Raw genomic sequence first — 22,734 nt, 5'->3', positions numbered from 1 at the left:
GGAAGAGGTGACAGAGATGAGGCTAGGAAGGAGATTTGAGGCCAGGCTATGGACCTTAACCTCTGAGCTAGTGGTTCCACTGACTTGTCCATTACTTAAATGTAACTTAACTAATTTAACTAACCAAACATAACTGACTCAATTAACTCAATTTAACTGAATTTTGATTAAGTGATCTATATAAACTATTTGGATCAGGTAACAGGACTTCTCTTCTGTATCTCTCTGGTGGATCATGGCTTCACAACCACTTTTGTCCTGAAAAGATTTTAAAATATTTGGGCATTAAAACATTGCAAATTTTGAAAAGCATAAAGACACGAGTAAACAAAGGAGTAGGAAAAATAAAGACATATAAGGCAGCTTGGATTTGAGAAATAGAATCGTGAATTTATGAAGTATTATTAATCTTGCTCATAAAATGAACATCTATGAGACCTGCTGTGTTTTGATTTTGAACAGTTGAAACTAATAGGTTGAAAAATATGGCCAACATTTTATAAATATTTCATGCTTCTCAATAACTTTCTTTACCTTCCTTCAATTTTTATTTCCCTCAGTTCAATATTTATGGTTTCTAGGGCTTAAGTTTCCATGGATGAAAGACTTAGATATATATTACATATTTTTCAATTTGCTTACAGTTGACATAAAAACAGACACTTCTTTCCATGTTTAAAGGCAACTTCTATGGGTATCAGTGGTATTTCTGGTAAACTAGAGCTCCTCTCCAAATTCTTTGAAGAAATTATTCACATTTTGCCTCACCTCTCCTTATAAAGAAATACTTGCTTGTCCACTCAAAAGATGCACAAAAACAACAGTGTTATCTAGGATTCTGACCAATTATTGGAGAACACCAGAAGCACTGAGATGAACTCCAATAATTAAGCAGAGTACTTCTATTCTTAGGAAACAACAGAGTTTGGGTCAGTTGGCAACACTCCTGGCTTTTGGATCAAGAGGTCAGTCTCACATTTCACACAAGAACTCCAGTTTATAACCCTTGCTAACACTCCTGTAGAAAAATTCAAGAGGCATTAAATGACAGTCTCATCAAAAACCAAGAATCCAGTAAAACTTCAAATTAGAAATACAATATGGAAATAAACTGGGTATATAAATGCTCTTTCTTAAGCGAAAGATTGTGTGCTTAGAAAGAGAGTGAGAGTGAGTATGAGTGTGTGCATGTGTTTTGGCCAGAGGTAGGATAAATGAATATGAGTTGGATTTCATTAACTACACTGACATTTGCTTTTAAACACTGTCCTGTTCCAAAAAGGATAGGGCAACATCTGCAATAAAGATGTTATTAAAAGTAAACTTCTGTTCTTGAAATATTTCTATTAAGTAATTTAGCTTCATATTAGGGTGGTGGGCTAAAAATATAGGCAAAAATTTTGCAAAAATGAGAGGCCATATCAAGTTATTTCATGTAGACAATCCACAAGCACACAACTCAGACAGGGTGGCACCAAGTGATTAACAGCTCTTTACAAAAATAGATAAATAATGTTGCAATACATGAGCTCTTATTTGAAGCACTCGGCTAAATTCCTGAAAGCAGAAGCTTATTCTGTGCTTTAAAAACAAGCATCCTAGTAAAATCAATAAGCCTCATTTAAAATTCATACAATAGGTGTCTTAAAGAATACAGAGGTCCTAAAATATCCTGAGGTAAATTTCTTTAAATAAAACTGTTTTCCCTACTTAAAATTATACAATTAAATTTTATTTCCATGGAAAAATTCAGCCTTAAGATCATAATAAAAACTATATAACTTGAACTAATTTTGTAGAGTTGGGAAAAAATCATGTGTGTGTGGGTATAAATAATCCTTTACAATGCCATGAATTTTCAGTTTTCATTTCATTTCATTAGATATTTCATGTCTGGTATCACTATTTTCAGTGTTCAAATGGCTTTAGTTATGAACTCTTGATCACAGGTGTGGAGCCAGAAGATGCCCAGGAGTTCATCTTGGCTCTTCCCCTACTGGACTGCCAATGCTGGAATGCCCTCTACCACACACCTGCCAGACGGCACATTTGCTTAGTCTTCTTTATATGTCTTTATGATGAAGGTCACTTTTTCTTAATCAGGTACTATGAAAAAAATCATTCTTACTGCTTAACATTCCTACAAGTGGAAAATCCTAACTAGGACAGTTCTATTAAAGAAGTTATAAGTGAGTGTCGACTTCAATTTGCTACTGTTTTCATAGTTTTTATATAAAAGCAGAGCAACATGAGGCTAAATGAAATCCTTATTAAATTCTAATCCAATGTGTAAGTACTAACATGTAATTTGTTCAACTAAAATGCTGTTTTTCAGATAAAGCAAGATGTCTACGTAAACTTTTCCCCCTTAGTGCCTATACCATGTGACCTGCTCTGAGCAATAAACTAGGCCAGGTAATAAAGGACAACATTTATATGATCCTTTACAGTTTATGCAGTACTCTCACAAATATATATAAAATAATAAAGAGAACGTAAATCAGCATCGGTTGAAGAGGAGAGGAAATGCTGGCTAAACTTTCAAATCTATAAAATGAGGAACCACTCATTTCATAGCTTGATATATGTGTTTAATAATTTAGAGTATATAATAATTATATGATGGACCTGAAAAGTCTTTACAATTCATCCAACAACGATTTGATAAGTGGATGTACACATCAAATCACTCATAAAGCTTTTGAACAAGTAGGTAATTCATCCTTACTGGCATCATTTCTTTTAAGGAACATGGTAAAGAAATTAAAGCATCCTAATTTAATTCAACAAATGTTTATCATCGAAATGAGTATGCAATATTGACTATAAGAAATACAGCACAGATTTAACTCAGTCTATAAAAAAATCTTTATTGATCATAAAAAGATAGCCATAGATTTAATAGAAATAGTTGGTGCTCTGGAATGACATAAGTCCAGATGGGTATAAGTTACTTCGCCTCTTCAAGACAGACCCTCAATCTATAAAATACACATAACATTTACAATTTTAAGACTATGAAGATTAAATGAGACAAAGCATGGTAAATATTCACACAGCAAGTTTTATAACAGTTACTCTAACTTTAACACATTAATATCAAATGTACATAAAACAAATTTTACGTGCTCAAAAGAAAGTTCAAATGTTTTTCTTTGGACCTAAACTAAATATAAATATAAATCACTACCCTACTCACAAAGTATTAAATTCTTCCATACATGGAATGATAAAGAAAATAAACAATCATTCAGCAATTTGCATTACTGGCTACAATGGATTAAAAGATTTCCAAGTTGTATTTGACAATCAAAACAGTTCAAAATTAAAACTATAAAGAAGAAATTCTAAAAGATATGGAAAGTGTCTGGGACTGCTATGCTGCTGCTCTAACAACAATGAACAGCTATTCTCTCGGAAGGCTATAAAAAGCCTTTTTAGGCTCTCAAGGATGGTGACTGCCTCTTAGTTTTTGTGCTAACAGAAGACATGAATGAGAAAGAGCTGGCAGTTTAAATATCAAATTGCTTTTTCTAATATCTTTTTTAAGGTTCATTAGATAATAAACAATTTGATGTTAGTATTTTCTCAAACAGAACCAATACTTCTTAGAACCAGTTTGCACTCTTACCAAAACTATATCCCTAAATTAATCACTGTTTCTTTATCTAGAAAGGTCAGCCCTTTCTTTTCTAACTCTTTCAGCCTTAAATATTAATTTTATTTTAATTTCTACCTAAATCCCTTAACATCACTGTTAGAGCTTCTTTATTTTTCATTCTCTTCCACGTTGGTCATGATCAGAAAAATCCCTCCTCTAAAATATCCCTCCTATTGTCAACATTACTGTTTTTGTTTAATGGTAATATTTCTATATTAAACTTAGTATACTGTACACTAAATTGAAAGTATTATAAATACAACATCACCTCAGAAAATACCTAAGTTGATATAGACCTGGCAATCCACATGAAGTTTTTCATTGATTTTCACAGCATTTTAGGGCTGGAGTTCTCAGAAATCACATATTTCAATCCACTGATTTTACAAATGAGGAAATCAAGGCTCCTGAAATTAAGTGAGTAAATCAGCCATCAAGCCAGCCAGATTATTAAGCATTTATTATATACCAGACACTATGCTAAGTGCTTAAGACATAATGGTGAACAAAATGGGCCTTGCAATATGCAGTAAGGGAGACAAGCCACCAGACAAGCCAACAAAAATTCAAATAAGAGGAAATTTTTTTTACCAGACATAGGATTTTACTAAAATCACATATTGTCAAGTTACAAAACCATTCACAAAAAAAGCAAAGTCAACAAAAGGATTCAGTATAGGATAAAATCCTATTCTATCTAATCCTACCCATCCGTCCTCTGAATACAACTAAAGATCAAACTCCTCCACAAACCTTCTCCAACAACTCTAACACAGCAAGCAATCTCTTCTTTTTCTGGGGTACTAATGATGACTACTTAGTACATAGGGCTTACTGCATTATTTAACAATCAACAAGATATTTTCTCATGCCATTTCTAAATTTCACACACCTTGCTGAGGACAGGGATCACACGCTCTTAAATTCTTATGTTCTGTAGCTCTGAGTATCATGCTGAAGCTTTCTGAAGACACCCAAACAGACGAAAATAACTCAATGTTTCTAAGATGACTTAGAACATGTGTAAAAACAATTCTCAGCACTTTTTGGTGAGCAGTTAATATGTGCTGGCACTATACGTGGTGCGGGGAACATAGTACAACAAATCTGTAGTGAAAGCATATCTCCAACACAGGTTCATGAAAAGACAGAAGAATGGACTCTAAGGCTGATTTGAGACTAGGAAAAATCTGGGAAGACACTCTAGGAGAATTAACATATGAGAGCTGAATCATGAAGGAATCTGTATTTCATTTAAATAGTTCCTGGAAAGGGGGTGAGTAAGGTAATCCAAAAAGCAGTTTCCAAAGCTATTATTTAGTTAAATACTACAGAAATGTCCTAAATCTCAATCCAGGTCACATCAGTAGGAAATTTCTCTCTATTATAACTGCCATAGTTAAGAAAACTCACTATTTCACTCAATCTGTAAATCCCTAGAGGATTATTCAGGGATTAGGTTGCCATTTTTAAAAGGTCTAATGATTTGGGGGGCATCCTATAATGATACTAATCTTTTTGCTTTTAGTCTATGTTGTTGACTATCATGGGTTGTTGGGTGGTGGTGGTGGGGGGAATAGAGAGTTACAGAGACATAGTAAATTAAGAAATACTTATCTCTTATACTATCCATGACTAGAAAACTATTTAAAATATCCTACATTATTACAGTTACAAATGTCAACACATTCAAATAATTTGAATTAAAAGATTTCAATTCTCGTAACCTAATTCCTGATTTTATCAATTGATGCTTTCCTAAAATTAAATTTATAGGTATAGCTAAAACCATTTTTCTCAGTCTTTAAAAAAATCTCCTGAAACTGAATTCAAAACAATGAAGAAATATGTTTTTTTAATAGGACAGAGAAAATTCCATGGAACAATGTTTGATCTTTTTAAGACATAGGACTAAAATATAGAAAAGCTACTAAGTTTTAAGAGTTTGACACCAAAGAGTTGAAAGGCTGCAAATCCACAGATTAGAAAGGTCCTGTTTAAGATAAAACCATTACTAGTAATTTTATCCTGAGCAGACTGAAGCTCTTTGGTTTCACTTCATCATATGCTATTATCAAACACAAATGAGGCCGTTTTATTTTCTATCACTATTTTTTAAAAACAACAACAAAGAAAAACTCTATAGAGAAATAAATGATGTTTTTATAGACAACAAAGTTATCTAAAATTCAAAAATCAAACTCTTCTCAAACATAGACTCCAGGTCTAAAGGATGTATACATTAAGTTGGAATCCCTTTGACAGACAACTCCCAACATCTGTTTTTATGAGCTCAAGCAAAACTGCTGGACAAGATCTACATTTGATAAGATAACCTGATTTTAATTTACTAAAAAGTAGTGGGGGATGGGGGGATCTCATTTTTGAGTGCTGAACTATTTCCTGAAAACTCAAATACAAGCATGTATCCTATAACCGCTTAATAATCTAAGTGGGTTTAGAATACTCGAAACCCTTCTGGCTCTTTAAAAGGTAAGCAATTGCCAATAATTGAAGAGGGCAAACTTTGCACAGCAGTAGTTCTGAACTCTTATTCTACACAGGCTGTAGGGTGGGGGCCTCACTGACTGCTGGCATGTAATCACTGACTTGCTCAGCAACTTTGCTGTAATGGCTTCAAATTGCAGGCCTGAGGAAATGCTCCATAAATAGCTGCTCTTTTTTTTTCTTGTGAAGCCTCTTCATAGACCCAATACAACTCCACTACCAAAAATGGAGGAGTCACCACAGACCTTAAAAAAAAAAAAAAAAAAGAGCCAAGAGAACAACTAGGGATGTCCTGCGAACCATGTAATTCATTTTGGGAGTATGAATCACAGTGCTGAAACCTAATTCCCTGTTTAAGTTTCAACTTTTAGGTCGACATAAACATAAAATACAATGATTTAAATCATTTTTTTAGAATCATTCAATTTCATAAAGAGGAAAAAGAATTGTTTTTATAGGTCTTTAGAAAAAGAGATATATGCTTAGTTTTGAAATTAAATGTTTGAGAGTATCTTCATTAAATCCCAGTGAAGCAGTGATCCTCAAATGTTCATTCATTAGCAACCTGGAAACCTAGACACTTGTGATGTGGTCACAGAAGACACTTTTGGGCAGCAGGAACAACATAAATACAGGCATTCTAAAGTCATTGTGAGCTCTCACCAACTGCATTACTAATGGTTATGTATATTTACACATATACACGTGTATAACTTGATAATTCAGATAATTTACTAGTCTGTAAATTAACAAAAATTCAATAAATAGCCAACTAATAAAGTGAAATCTTTTAACAATAACAATACAGATTTTTCTCAACTTAATTGAAGTTGGGTAGGGAAAAGAAGCAGCAATGTAATTAAATCGAACACAAGTAGATGCCAGGAAATCCAGGTTCCAATTCTGCTATCGTTTTCCATGTGAATTCATGCCTAAGTTAATCTGAAGAAAAGTAACTTAAAATGAGACCGTTTTGGGGTAAAATATCAGAGTCAAGTTCAGAGGATAATTACAATTAGATGTCAATTATAATTCATGGTCTTGAACATAAATGCTAAATTATAACCAAAAAGCCCATATTCTGTCTAACCTACTGAATGGTTTAAAAATTACTAGCCTGATTTGATGGCCTCAAGAGGAAACACCTATCGACTTATATAACATTATTCACACGCAAAAAAGATTTTACTTCTTAATAATAGTATAAACTGTCTTCCAGTGACATTTTGTTCTGCCCTGAATTTTTTAGGCCCCAGGTGATAATTCATCTATCTCGAACATTATTTTTAAAAACTTTCCATTTAAGTGTGATAGACCGAAAAACATCCATTTATGAATGAAAAACATGGCCACAATATTTTGCAACTCCTATCAAGAGGCAGAGTCTACTTCCCACTCCCTTGATTCTGGGCTGACCCTGTTATCTACTTAGAACAACAGAATACAGTAGAAGTGACATTATGTAAGAGCCCCAGGAAGCTTTGCAGCTTCTGCCTTCATCCTTTTAGAAGGCTCCCACCAACATGTAAGGAAACCTCAGTATATAAACAGTAGGTCATGGGAACACATAAGAGGCAGCCACCTACGCGTCAAGAGACAAGCTTCAGAATGAAACCTACCTTACTGGCACCTTGATTTTGGACTTCTCAGCCTCCATAACTGTGAGAAATACTGGGTTCAAGCCACCCAGTCTATGGTTTGTTATAGCAGCCCAGCTTACTAACACAACCAGTAACAACAGTAAATGACCTCCATGTGTCTTACTACAAAACAGAGTTGAAATCTTAACAGCCTAATATGTTGCTGTTGACTATATTCATGTCTTAATTACTAGCATTCCTGAAACTCCTAACTTCCTTCCAAAACCATATTAAACTTTGAGTTTAAGAATTCTGACTGCTCTATGTACTGTAAAAGTTTCGTTAATAAATTTAAAATCCTACAGTATTTTAAAAGACAAAATTTAGTTTTTGCTGTAGCTTAGAATGGTGATAGGCAGATTATTAGATTTGCTTTATAATTTATTTTAATAAAGTTGATTAATAAGCAAACGCTTAAATATTTATCTGATTTTGTTAAATGTAAAATGGACTAAACCACCTGATTCTGCTTATCTAAAAAATTCTTAAGCTTAATTTAAAAAACTCTAAATCTCTGAAAGAAAATGTCATCAGCAGTTTTCTTATGCAACTTTAAAAATTAAAAAACTGTAACTTTTACACCCTATTTTTCTATTAATTCAATTTGTGCAGTGATAATATCTAAAACAGAAATAATCAATGTATGAAAACAGTTTATATTCACTTTGCATAATTCTAATAAAGTTTACTTGGTAAACAAACATTAAGCTAAATTTAAACAGTTCCAGAAAAATGAAAACAGTCCTTTTCAACTAGCATTTTCTGACAAATAGTGTCAAAAAGTAGAAAAAATAATCTTAAATAGGCTGTAACATCAAAATCAAGTTTTAAAATGCATACAGGAGGATACAATTGTATTTGACAATGTTCCTGTAACGGATGGTCCTCACTTATGAAACATTTTTTTTCAAGCAGTGAATACAACCAAGCAATTTAATGGTTTATCAAGGGTTTTGATATTAGAACTGTTGTTGTTGTTTTTTTTTAATGCTATAAATCAGAGGGCGGATTAAACTACAATTAACAGCTTCATTTTGATAAAGGGAAGAATCTTTTAAGATATAAATATCATTCCAGGTGGGAAGATAAATCTCTGTCTGTTACTAGAAAAATCTTTTGCAGCTCAGTCTTTGACTCCCCACTTCCTCTACACCCACATTCAAGGAGCTGAATATGATTATGGCATAACTTGAGTACAGTCTCTTTGAGATTCAACTGCCACCACCTCATTACTTCTCCCCTGAATTCACAGTAGTCTACTCACTAGTACCACTTCTGCAACAGAAATTTATTTAATTCTAAAGCAGTCAAATCTTCCCTGTCCATGGAACAGACCTGTCATACCCTAAAGTAGAACTATTATTCACTTATATCCAGAAAACAAATATGTCTTCTAAAAATAGTTCTAGTCATTTAAGAATAACTTCAAACTTGCAAAAATAACTTTAGAATACACAAAGTAAATTCTCTAGCATCTTTTTAGCACAAAGTTGCATAGTAATAATTATGCAAGGGCTACAGGCATTAATCAGGGTGATTATCAACCAAGAGACTCAGAAGTAAATGAGCAGTCTAAGGGATGTCATCTGCCAATAAATACATCAAGAACTACACACATAAAGCTGAACAAAGATGGTAAAATCGATCTTTATTGAGCTTATAGTTAGTTAGCTTCAACAGGTTCTCCAAAGAGAAATAGTTAGCACTGAAAAGGCAAGCAAGATGACTTGCAATCAATGGAGTCTTGAGATCATCCAGTCTACCAAAACTAACCTATTATTAATTTTGTCCCAACACCAGAGTGGGACCCAGTGAATCCTTAAAACTATGCCTGCTACATAAAACCACTAGGTAGATGTTTATGAAATCAAGAGACCACTAAGCACACATAGTGAATTCAAAGAAAATAACCAAGAACAGCAGGGAGAAACTATAACCACACCATACAAACATTCTAACACACATCATCCACAACGAAGTGTGTCTTTTTTGAGAAAAATCACTCTGTGTTTGAGGGAGGAGAGGCAGGCCACTGGCAGATAAGCTGTGTAAATTCTTATCTGTAGTATGATGGGCACTAACTGAAAACTTAAGACTAGGTACACAAAGGGCATGCTTTGTCTTCAAATACAGAGGACAATGATATTAATTTTATATATCATTGTCTGGAAACTGATTATTTTGTCACCCACAAGGAGATTTTTATACCAGTCCTAACAGGAAAGTCTGCAGGCCCTCCAGCTGGGAGGGGTTAAAAAGTGATCCTATTACATCATCTGGAGCCCATCCAAACTACACAATTTCTGAAACATAACCTATATCAGTCTGAACATGTGTAGAGGAAAAACAGAAACATCTGTATTTTGGCCAACTCTTCCCTAGAGTTTTTTTTTTTTTTTTTAATCTTAAAAAAAAAGCTTGGTAAATTTTAACTGTGGCCCTATCACTGGTTAGGATTAGTTCCAGGCAGGGTCTCAGAAATCTCCATTTATTTATTTAGCTCATTTCTAACTTCGGCAATTGGCTATGTTAACACACATCCTTATTCTACATATTTAACTAAGATGTAGTGATTCTGTTCCATTCCTCCACACCATTTAACATTTTAATACCTCTTACAACCCAGAACTACCCAGATTTTTGGTATCAATTAACACTTCACTGATGACTTTGTATTGGTAACTTAACATTTTATGCAATTTTTAAAAAGTTTGCTTCCTTATTTTCCACAAAAGATTTCCACATATTACTGCTTTTTACCTAATCAAGGCAGAGACTGAAGAAAAGTGAGTCTGGAGAAATTTAACTTGAGATCAAAAACAACAATGGGTCCTCATACACCTCAGTCACAATTTTTGGGCGAATGTATTTTAACCTAAACCCAGTTTTCAAGAAATTCTAAGTACATCTTCATGGTTAGTTTATAGGTAAAGAAAATACTCTCCCTATATTAATATTACTCTATGACATCTACAATAGTCTACTGAAGGCTGAACACAGGCTACTTTCCTGAGCTATCTATTAAAAGAACACTTGCCTGGGAAACAACAACCTATACTAAAATCAAACCAAGTTATATACCTCTGGGGGTTAACCTATAAAAGTACACTAATAATTATTTAATCAATTTAGATATGCATAAATACCTTCCTATCCTACAACCACCAATATTGATGAAAACTAGGCGAAAGGAAGGAATATAGGAATGCAGATATATGCTAACTTCATAAGGCTGTTTTACTTTAAAACCCTACTTTTTAAAGCTGTGTACACTACACAAAGTACTTGAAAATGGCATGCAGAAATAATTATCTCCATTATCATATATAAGAATAGGAATTAAGTCTTCAGACTCTCTGCTTCTTCACAGTACTTCAGAATCCAAATCCTCTGAACAAAATCTGTGTATTGCCTATACCAACCAATCTGCTGCCAAAGTATATAGTTCCCCCTTTAAGAAAATCTAAAACATGAAGATGCAAACTATCAAAACTGACACTAAAGGAGACAAATGTATTTGAATTAATCATTTGCCTGATAAAAGAACTTACTTAAAAAATGATCCTGTAATATTTAAGTCAAATCTTATGAAACTGCCTAGTTACTGTTTTAGGCTTAGAAAACTGAAACTTTAAATATGGTCAACCTAATAGTCACAAATTGAATTCACAAAAATTTAACCTATGTACAACTTTTAAAAAACCTATTGCACAACCCCTCCCTGGCCCAAGCAAGTGGTGGGACATTTTATATTCCAAATAAATGGAGCCAGAGGCTCTGGATTTAGATACCTGGCACAGCCAAGAGCAGGGATGAAGTCCCACACTGTTCAGCCCTAAAACACCAGCAGCCAGTCTTAACCAACACCACCAATGCTCTCTAGAAAGAAGACTGCAGATTTTTACCTGGAGAAACTGGCCACTACAAGAGAAGCCAAGTAAGACACTAACATTTAGGGCACTCCACAACCTCAGGGCTTGGTTGGTCCCTGTTATATGAAGCCCACTTAAGACACCAAAAGTAGCAGAAAAAAATTTAAAGACACACCTACTGTAACATCCTCACAGAGATACTTTATTACTACATACATAAAATAAGAACGGCATGCTATTAAAAACAACAAAGGAACAAAGAGCTCAGAAGAGAGTCCCTGGAAATTAAGAAAGATAAATAGCTTTTTGGAAACAAACAAACAAAAAATCAACTGAAAAATTAAAAGCTAAAGTTGAAGGAATCTCCCAGAAAACATAAAAGGCTAAGTGAAGGAAAATAGGGGGTAAAGACAAGAAACTTAAGAAGTTATTCTGACTAGCCAATTCCAGAAAAAGAGAACAGATACAACAGACTGAAAGAAATTATCCAGAACTAATAAAAGAAATCCTTCCCAGGACAGGACAGTTTAGAACGACTATACTGCAAAACTTTAAGGACTACCATTCACTTCAAGACTGAATTTCCAAACAATGCAATCTTCACAATGAATTAAAAAAGGGCAAATACCAAGGCACACCATGAAATTTAAGACCACCTTCCCTCAGAAGAAAAAAAAAAAAATACTATAATCCCCAAGGGAAGCAAACTATGTTTAACTACTCAATAAGAAATGAGAAGCTAGAAGAAAATGATGCACTGCCTTCAACACTCCAAGGGAAAATAACTAAACCTTCAATTCTACAACCAAACTACCCATCAAATGTTAACAGATAAAGATATTTTTAGATATAAAAGATCTCAATGAGGTTACCTACCATGTAGCTTTAGCTTTTTGTTTTTTCTCAGCAAATTCCTGAAAGATGAGCTAACTCTAAGGGTGAGCAAATTAAGAAAAAGCAATAAGTAGGGTATCCAACCAAGTGTGATGCAGGGACCTGCCAAGATGAGAAGGAAGAAGTCCCAGTTTGACAACTGTGAAGCAAGTTGAGAGCAACCAGTTTAGCTCCAAGCAGGAAGACAAAGGATTCAGAGATGTCTTTAAGGGGGCAAAAATGCAACAGAAGTGCAAATGAAAAAACAAAGCGATTAACAATTCCAAGAAAATTTCAAAGACGATCGGAAAATCATACTACACTACACAGCTCAGCTGCAGGCAAACCCTACAGAGTCATAACAATGTAAAAATACTTAACAAAAAAGTTAACAGTAATTATATTGGAAGGATTAAAAAAGGAGGGTTTTAGGAAGTGCAGAATACTTAAGAAATAGCAGTGTAGCCTATTTTTTATAAATATGGAATTTTTTTAAAGTACCAGCAGGAAAATATTTCAAAGGAGTTGGAAGTGTTTGCCTCTGGAGAATGTAAGGCAAAGATAAAGAAAAGTGGGACAGAACTGCTCTTTTTCCTTACAAACCTCATAGTACTATGGGGCATTCTAAAATTATGTATATGTTACTCTCTTAAAACTTAAATTTCAAAATGAATTTTATATATGAAGCAACGAAAATAAGTATCTTCAAACGACTCTCCTCGGCAGAATCTAAGGGCTTCCTCTCCTTTCTCCATTCCTGAATTTTCCAATTCTGTTTAATAAACATCTGTTACTTTCATCATCATCATCATCATCATCATCATCATAAAACACTTATTAAAAAGCCATAAAATCTGATACATAGAGGAGAAAGAAGAGGGAGGACAATTTCATAAATGAAAAATAAGAGAATCTTACATTCATTCTTACACAGAAAAAAAATCCACATTTTAACCCCATCTCCTAGATGGGGTTTAGTTCCTTCCCAAATGCCTGCTCCATATTATAGTCACTTCGGAATGTGAGAAATTAAATTTCAGCTTTCTACTTCATTCAATTTTGTGAAACCACATAGCAGAACTCTGAAGTAAAGTTCTCTTTACTCTAAACATCAAATCAAATAGTTTACAGTAAGTTTATCATACATGTATCAAAAAGTACATCCCTCTAAACATCCTTGATAGTTGAAGAAACACCTTATCTTAAAAACAAAAAAACCTCCTCACTTAAAGTAAGCAATGGCAAAAGGAAGGAAAGAGCTTTTAACAAAATGTACCCTCACTATTCCCAAATAAGTACTCAGTTGAACATTTAAGTTTAGTGACTAACACTATCCAGTGAAGAGACAGAGTACCACACTAAGTATAGATAAGTAATAGTGCTAGGCACAAATAAAGCCTTGCAAATATTTGGTGGAAGAAAATAGAATTTTAATTGATACCTCCAATTGCATTATTCTGTTGATTTGCAACATTATTCAGAGAAACATCTTATCATTTGATGTATTAAAGATTATGATTCTTCTCATTCTTGCTAAGAGCCAAATGAGAATTAAACTGACAACTTTTTCTTGTCTAAAATATTATAGGGAAGAAGAAAAAAAAAGACCATGGTGATTTATACCAAACTTTTTTGTTTGCTTTTAAAGGGGCCAGGCCCTACGCAAATAGAAATGCTTCTTCGGTGGCAGTACTTGTTCCCAGGACACTTGGTGCTATAGTACTTGAGTAACCAGAACCATGAAGCAATTCTTCTTCATAAAAATAGCAATGCCCCTTTCATGGCTTGAAGTTCTGATTAATCCTAGAATCAGAAGGCCTTTTTGTAAGAACTGCATCACTTAGTAACCATAGTTATAGAACCACACAGCTCTTTAAGACCTCCCTTTATACAGCGCTACTCAACTATTATTAAACTTTCAAGCCATAATTAATGGCTAAATTGTGCTATTACTGAAGGTAGCAAATTAAGTTTGAATAATCTCAAGTCTTAACAACTGATTTTTAAAATGACTTCACTTTGATTTGCCCTAAGCCTAAGCTTCACTATATATTTTGACAGCTAAAAGGTTAGATTTAGAGTTTACTTTTTCTCAAAAGCCTTCAGGTAAAAAGCAATTCAGAGTTATGCTAGAATTACTTCAGAATACTCATTTGCATTATTTTTTCTAACTATAAAGTAAAATATATTTCTCTACATTACTATTGAGAATTGATCTTAGGATATCAAAAATATTATTTTTAAAAGTTTAAATTATTCAAATACTATCTAGGTTCTTTTCTTAATAGTTAACTTGAGGCTTCTGGGGAGCAATATTTTTTGAATGTTTTTAAAGAGTGTTAGTTTTTATAGCCTACCATCTGATAGCCCATTGAGTTTGTTGCATTTATACATCCAGTTTAACTAAACATCTTTCTTACTTCACACTAAAAATACTCATTATTTTCCCCAGTAAATAAATTAATCTTTGTGTTCTATTTACTCTGTCACATCCCCTATCTTCCAACTGTTTCTCTTCTGCCACTGTATTCAACAGTTCCTTCAGAGTTTTTCTGCCTAAATCATTGTGGCATTTCGGGCCATTCTTCCCTGGGATGCCCACCCACTGAGCAGAAGCAAGCATTTTTTTTCTGAGAGCTGAGGGCATACTTTCATCTTCTCTCTCCACTCAGCTTCAATAGCAACACAAACAGGCAGAGACTGGCCTTTCCCTCGGATAGGAAAATACTTTGATTGCAATCTGAATTGGTTTTTTTGCATTTTAATCAACATTTAATGGCAATATTACAAGCTTTTCACTTTTAAAGGGAGTTCATTTGAGTTATACTTGACATAGCAAAACAACAAACAACAACAAAAAAACAAAAACAGAATTGCCTTATCCTTTATGAAACTTTTAAAAACACCTTATCTTTATTGTGATAACAATACACGTGAATATGTTTATTCTTCTACTGGGCAAGTGTTTCTGAGGGGCATAGATCAAACTATAACAAGAAACAGTTTAATTCATCTCTTTTAATTGATACATTTCTAAGGTGGCTTTAGGGCAGTGGAACACTAACTTCTAAAATAGCAATATGTAGCAAAAAAGAATCAAATCATTTATAGTGATCAATAACATCTGCAAGGCAAGTTCATTCAAGGTTGGAAAACTGGCTAAGTTATTTGTGCAATGCTGAAAATACCCTTTTAAACTGTAGATCAAGATACTCTATATAACTGTTAATCAGCTCACGGCCACAAGAAATTTTGAATCTTCAAGGTTTAAAAACACTGTGATCAGTTATTATTCAGAAAGTGATAAATACTAAAAATGAAATGATCTTTTAAAAATTAGAACATTATTAAAACAATGGAAATCTACAAACCTTTAAAATCACTGAATTAGATTTCTTAAAGTATAATGTCCTACGTAGTACATTATATACAAGAAGTTCTTTGTACATGGTAATAGTTACAAGGTATCAGCTTCAATAAAATAAATCTGAGAAAACCACTCCTTGTAACCAGACATATTATAGAATACTAATTCAGGAAGTTATTCAGCAGCTTATAAAAAAATAGGAAGTTGTTGACCAACTACTTGAAGAACTATTTCCTGTAGGAAAACTATAAGACAGCTGAAGATGGCAATAATTTTAAGAATAAAAAGAAAGGATTCTTTTTAAATAAAAGCTCAATATACAATGTTGAAGAACTTAGTTTTGAGCAATAAATTAAGTAGAACTGATATTATACATTATATACAGACTAAGCTTTTTGTACATATTTCAAAATTAATACCAGAGCTTGAATGTGTGTTGATAAATGTAATGAGTACCATCATTCCACCTTATCACTTGCCAAGCTAAAGGCACAAATCTTCTCCAGAAGATCTCACTGACCTAAGAAAGGGTTTTAAAAATACCAATGATTGCCTATCTATAATCCTTCGGTAATTATGCTGCCTTGAATCTAGAAGATGGGCCAACTGACTTCAAAAAGTCATTCACCTATAGTCATAAGGTTAACAATTAGTTGTTTCCAAAGTCAACATTTCTAAGTTTTCAATTGAATTACATCATATTGTATGTTTGGACCATTTATGGTTAGATTTCTTCATGCCAAGTATAACTCTCAATAAATTATGTACTTTGTAAATTAAGAGTTCCAACAAGTATCTAAAAAGATGTTTAGTAAGATATAATTTTTCACTGTTGAAATGAGTGTAAAGTATGTAACTAGTTCAAATTTTCATTATACCTCTAGATGGCAACAAAAATCTTTAGACATAAGAGGAAAATATTTAACAGTTGATTGTGAGAGTCTGACTTTAAAACATCAAACCTAGGATAAAAGTGAACTTTTGACAATAGTAACTTGGCTCCAAAAGCTTCATTCATCATCATCTTTGACTCATAGTCAAGGACAGATATTAATCATTTACCTTTGCAGTACACAAAAATAAATTGTTTATGACAACTGATACAGCCCATAATGTCATGGAAGCAGCTAACAACTGGATGTGAACTAATCTTCTGAAAACTTTTCTCTAAATCGTATATTGTTCACAAAGCAGATACTCTTTAGAAGAACAGAAGAATAGTACCCATCTTCCATATCCAACACTTAGGGGCCCTCTGTACAATTCCAGACCAGTACCAACTAATTCATGATTTTTCCTGCTTTGACCAAGATGTCTCTCGCAGGGAAAACACCTTTCTCTGAAAGGTCTGATACAAGAAAATTATTCCATGGAGTCAAAAATTCTCATGTTTCTTATCATATAATAAGCCTTATTTTACTTCCACATAAAAGTCCCTTAAAAATGTTTTTTTTTTTCCATTTTAAAAAATTGAGGTATAATTGACATACAACACATTAGTTTCATGTGTAAAACATGATTCGGCATTTATATATATTGCAAAATGATCACCACAGTAAGTCTAGTTAAGATCTATCACATGTATATTTTTTTCTTGTCATGAGAACTTTTAAGATTTACTGTCTTAGCAACTTTCAAATAAACAATTCAAAAATCTTGAAGAACAAACATGTTTATCTTTTTCTCAGTTTTTTTTCAGGTAAGCTTCTCAACACTCTGCAATCATTACCCATATGGCATAATTTCCAAATCATTTTGATCTGGTTTACCTTCTCTAGTGGGCCCATCCAAGCAGGGTGTTTGGAGTGGTGCAGTGTGTCTGTGTAATACATCCTCTATTATTCTATTTTTATCAATATCTTTAAGAAAAACACTTCTCAAAGAACCACCATTGCAAACTTTAAAAAAGAAGTCATAGAATATGTCAGCTGAAAACAAAAATACCATTCAAAATGAAAACTTAGGCAAATGACACCTATATGCAACTATTACAAGGTACAAATACTAAGAACATAAATGTTGCTCTTTAACCTTATACTTTTAGCTACAGAATCAACCAAAGAAAGGAGGCAAGCAGGTCATTAAGCTGTTTAAAAATCTCCCCAGGTCAGCATGTGACCCAGCAGGGAGAGGTTCAAAAAAGTACAGCCTTTCTTTTTCCTCCTAACAACCTGGTTTGTTTCCACTCCTTTTCCCTTAAAGATACATCCTCACAGCTAGCAGTTCTTTCAATCATTTACTTTGGATGTCTGCTTGAGAACAAATGATCTTGCTCATGCAGATGAGTTTGCCAGACTTGTGTGTACTTTCCAGTCTCAGGCCTTTTATTGTTCTGGTTGAAATCTGACCCTTTGAAATGGATACCAGGACACCAGAAAACAAATTAAAAGGAAAAAAAAAATGCAGAAAGGGGGAGCAAAAACTATAAAAACTTTTCAAGATCTTTTTCCTCTGCTCGTCTCCTAAATCTTACATTACAAACAACCTACTCTGGAAGACAATCAATATAAAATACTGACTCACACAATAAAACAATATCATTAATTGTATATGATCTAATAAATAAATGCTGTATTTGTCTTAGGAGTAGACTGTCAAGACAAATCTCAATCAAAACACAGATTGTTTTTCGCTTTATTATTTCAACCTGATTAAGTAGTACTAAATAAGCTACTTTTTAAAAATATCAAATTCAGCCTATAATAATTACTTTTAGAAAACATTTTGTATACACTTAATCCAAACAAGCATGACAAAAATATTAAGGTCTTATGTATAATTCCAAAGTGAGAGGGGATAAAATTCTATTTTGGTCTTTTTAGCTTTAATGAATTTTACTATTTTGTTAAAGACAAAAAGTCTGATAAAAATATATGACCCAATGTCTCTGTTTTTGTTTTCCCAGAGAAGAGGGATTAAAGACTTGCTAGCTTGAAAGAAGTTTGCCACTGAGAGATTGTATATGAAACCTGAAAATTCATGTTTCTCTTAACATCTTAGAAAAAAAAAATCCCTGATAAATCACATCAAATTGCAGTTAGTTTGTCACTTCACAATATAAAATACTGTAAAATGAGACTTGCAGGAAGTCCTACTTATTTTGTAGTTCTTCTCTACCAATAAAATGTTTATTTAAAAAGATATTAGTACCATACATATTTCATTTCATAAGACTATGTCAACCCTATAATCCTCAGTTTGAAATTTCTTATGGTATTTTTTAGTTTTGAGCTAGGAAAATTAATAGGTTTGGTACAAACTCAAAATGAGTATATTCTAATTGCCACAAAAGATTATTAAAAGACAAGAATCGATGAAACTTTCAAAATATTACCCAAGATAAAGAAGGTATTTAAGTCATAGTAAACTGGAAAAAAAAATTATGGAAAATGTAACTGAACTTGACAGAAATATTAAGTGAAACATAAAAATGATGTTTTATATCTTGATACCACTTTACTGTTTTCCAAAATATATTTTTCTTAAAATACTATCTCCCACCATTATTTTCACTTACTTTAAGAAGTATCTCTGACCAGAAGACGTCTTTGCCATTTCCCAGCCTGCTGGCAGAGGTACGTCATCAGGTATCTCAAAAGAAGACTGTCGAAGGTGTTGAGCAGTGGGTGTAGGTGCTGGGCCAGAGACCACTCCAGTGGGGGTCAGTGCCCCAGGAGACACAGCTCCCAGCTGGAGGGAAGCTGGAGAGGAATGAGCTCGTACATGCTGTGGAGTTAGGGCTCCTGCAGTGCCTGCATCAGTACTGGCCTACAGAAATATTAAAATAAAATTTTCTTAAAAATTGTTTTTAAATAGAGTTCCCTTAAATTTCCTAAATAGAATTTCATTACAATAAAATGTCTAAGTACTAAAAGCAAATTTCAACATTGAAAATTTGACACAGGGGAATATAGGTTTGCAGACTGAACTTTTAAATGGTTTATGTAATTTCAGCATGTACTTTTACAAACATTTGTAATTTTATTGATGAGCAGACCATCTAAGTGAATTTCTACCTACTACACATTAGATGTGCCTTCTACATGTTTTAGAAGCAAATAATACAGAATGAATGAAACATTCCTAAAATAATAAATGCTGAATTTTAAAGCCTAATTTCTAAAAGGCCAAGGCAGTATGGTTGCTTTTCCAAGTTCTAAAATGTTCCAGGTATAAACACAATCCAAGGAATATAATAGTTATTCATTCTTTTTCTAAAAAACTAGGTGTTAAGTAGTTAATATTTTTTCTAAGCCAAGCGCTAAACACATGACAACTGTCATTTTTTCTTGTCACAGACAAATGCCACCAATAAAACAATCACAAGTTATACAACTTTTAATGAATGCAAAACTATCCAAATTCAGAACTATCCAAATGTTCTTAAAAAGCCATCTAATGAATAAAATGAAAAAAACCAATCATGTATTTGTATCTAGATGATAAAGATGTCAACAGTTCGATTACAGTATAACTTAAGAACTTATGCACATATTTACCACTATGTAATAGCAGAAAAAAGTCCTGCACTCAAACTCCAAAGATCTGGGTTCCACTCCAAGCTGACTAGGATGGCACTTTACAAATATCTTAATCTCTGTGAGCCGCAGTTTTCTCACTTGTAAAACAGCTTTTTTCATGATGAAAAAATATTATATGGATTTATATGTGAATGGATTTATATCCAAGTTTGTGGATAATAGTATTTACAACCCATATTCATACTACTCGTAATTTATAGTTAAATTTGTTTCTTAGAATTAGATGTTACCAAAAAGTTCGAATTTCCTAGATTCATATAGACAAGAAGAGAGACTGGAAGCAATCAGCAGGCATTTGTGTCTTATAGTAATGTACACTTCTGAGTTTCAAATCAGAATAAATTTGAACTAAGAAACTATTAAAAACAAAACTATACCAGATAATGAATAGTATGAATCTATAAACTGCTATATATAATTTTTTGTGCAATTATTTACTAGAAAAGGTACACTTTTCAGTTGCAATTCTTTTGGCTTATAGATGCCACAAAATGGAGAATTCAATCTCCTATGTGTGTTATACTTTCAAAACATATTAAGTAACCAAAAGCATAGCTGTGTGGTTCTGCAGGGTGCAATGCCAACACATACAGAGTCCAGAAACCCACTTCCAGGGGTAAGAGAAAAAAGCTTATCAGTCTACTTCTTAGCGTTTAGGCAAGCAGATAAATTATTTTTCCTTCCTCCTTCTTATATCCCAGGTTTTAGTCAACGGGTCAAGTGAGTTTTTCTGAGTTTCTACACCCCTTGGACTGCGACAGGAGAACACACAACACGCCGGCAAATAGGTGGGGGAATGGCAGTGATGGCGGTAACTCTTCTTTCCATTCAAGTTACAGTCCAAGTGAACTCACTACATCGCAGTATTTGGAAAACCAATTAACTTTTGGGCAAAGTTCCTTTGCTGAAGCTTAGCCTGAAGGAAGTTCTTTTTTAAAAAAGGAAAGAAAGAAAACCTATACTAAACAAATCTACTGGGACCTGATGGAATGTTAACACTTTCATAATAGTTTCACTTCAAAGTTCCATCAAGTTGGCAAAATAAACGAATGTTGTGTACGTCAATAGCCATGTTCATATCCTCAATAAGAATTAAAAAAGCAATGGCGAGCCTCGAATTAGTCATCGCTTCCCAAACATTAACTTCTAATCACAGTTGAACTAGGCAGAAATCTGCCTGTGAGTCAACCTGCACTGTATTATCAAAGGCTTGTGTTAAAACCAAGGCACCGTAAAGCGCAACTGAGGTCCGGCGCAAGGCTAATTTAAAAGCATTTCAGCAGACTGTAATAGTCTACAATTGGGAAACCAACACGTGAACCTACTAAGTTTGACAAGAGCGAGCCTGCCCGAGTTCCAAGGCACAAGGGAGGCGCTGGGGTGAAAGCACTAACTCCATAAACAACTTCCAGGAAAGTCTGGATCCTGTATTCAGAAAGCGCCGGGGCCGCGAAGAATAAATGCGAGGGGGAGGGGGAGAAAGAGCAAGAAACTAAAGGGACTGGTGCGACCCTCACTCCTCGTCAACACTAGAAAAAAAGGGGAACAATTATTTGACTCCCCAGGAGGCTGAAGTGCACCGAGAGGCCTCGAAGGAAAGGGGGCTCGGGCTCAACTTCACAAACTCGGCCGCCGCTGGCAACTCACCCACACACGAATGCCAAAGGCCCCCCTCCCCCGCCCGGCTGCGGCGGCGGCGGCGGCGGGAGCGAAGGTGCTGAGCGCGCGGAGTTTTTTTCCCGAGAACCCTAGGAAGAAAGAAAGAAAGAAAGAAAAGGGAGAAAGCGCGCCCCCCGGAGCTGCAACTGCGGAGAGAAACTCGGAAGGGAAAAACAAATCTCGGCCCCGGACTCCGGGAGGAGCGGGGAGCCGATACCCGCGGCCCAGCGGACGCCTCCGGTTCCTCCACTTCTCCACGAGACCCCTGCCCCGCTACAGCTCCCGGAACCCCCTCTCCCGGCCAGGGCTGGGCACCGCCGCTACCGAGCGCCCCCGGGCCTGGGGCCAGCCCGACGGGGAAGTGGGCAGAGGCGGCGAGGTTACCTGTCGGGAGTGGGATTTGGGCTCCGGCGGCTTAAAGAAGGAGTCAGGCAGCTTCCGGAGCCTCATGGGCACCGTCTGCGGCACGTTGGCTGTCTTGGGGTTCATGACGGCGTTGAAAAGCGCCTCCAGGTCGGTCTCCGAGTCCCCTCGGACGTGCACGATCTGGTGTCCTGCCGGGGGGGCCTGCGACGCCGCCTGGGACCCCGGGGGTGCCGGCTGCCCAGGCCCG

The 22,734-nt window shown here is 34.7% G+C and overlaps 1 protein-coding gene across 1 annotated transcript in view; it reads right to left on the bottom strand.

Moving 5' to 3' along the window:
- The window catches only part of YAP1 (Yes associated protein 1), a gene marked incomplete at its 5' end in the record, with an annotated part of 99,537 nt that extends 76,807 nt beyond the window's left edge, over positions 1 to 22,730 (bottom strand). The window contains 2 exons of the mRNA XM_006907539.3: positions 19,439 to 19,689; positions 22,506 to 22,730. Of these exons, the coding sequence (XP_006907601.2) occupies positions 19,439 to 19,689; positions 22,506 to 22,730 (476 nt within the window). The remainder of the gene's footprint in view (positions 1 to 19,438; positions 19,690 to 22,505) is intronic.
- Positions 22,731 to 22,734: the final 4 nt, after the last annotated feature.

This window comes from Pteropus alecto, unplaced genomic scaffold, assembly GCF_000325575.1.
Source record: "Pteropus alecto unplaced genomic scaffold, ASM32557v1 scaffold12, whole genome shotgun sequence".
Classification (NCBI taxonomy): domain Eukaryota; kingdom Metazoa; phylum Chordata; class Mammalia; order Chiroptera; family Pteropodidae; genus Pteropus; species Pteropus alecto.
The sequence above is the reverse complement of the archived record's forward strand: the minus strand, read 5'-3'. Positions and strand labels throughout refer to the sequence as shown.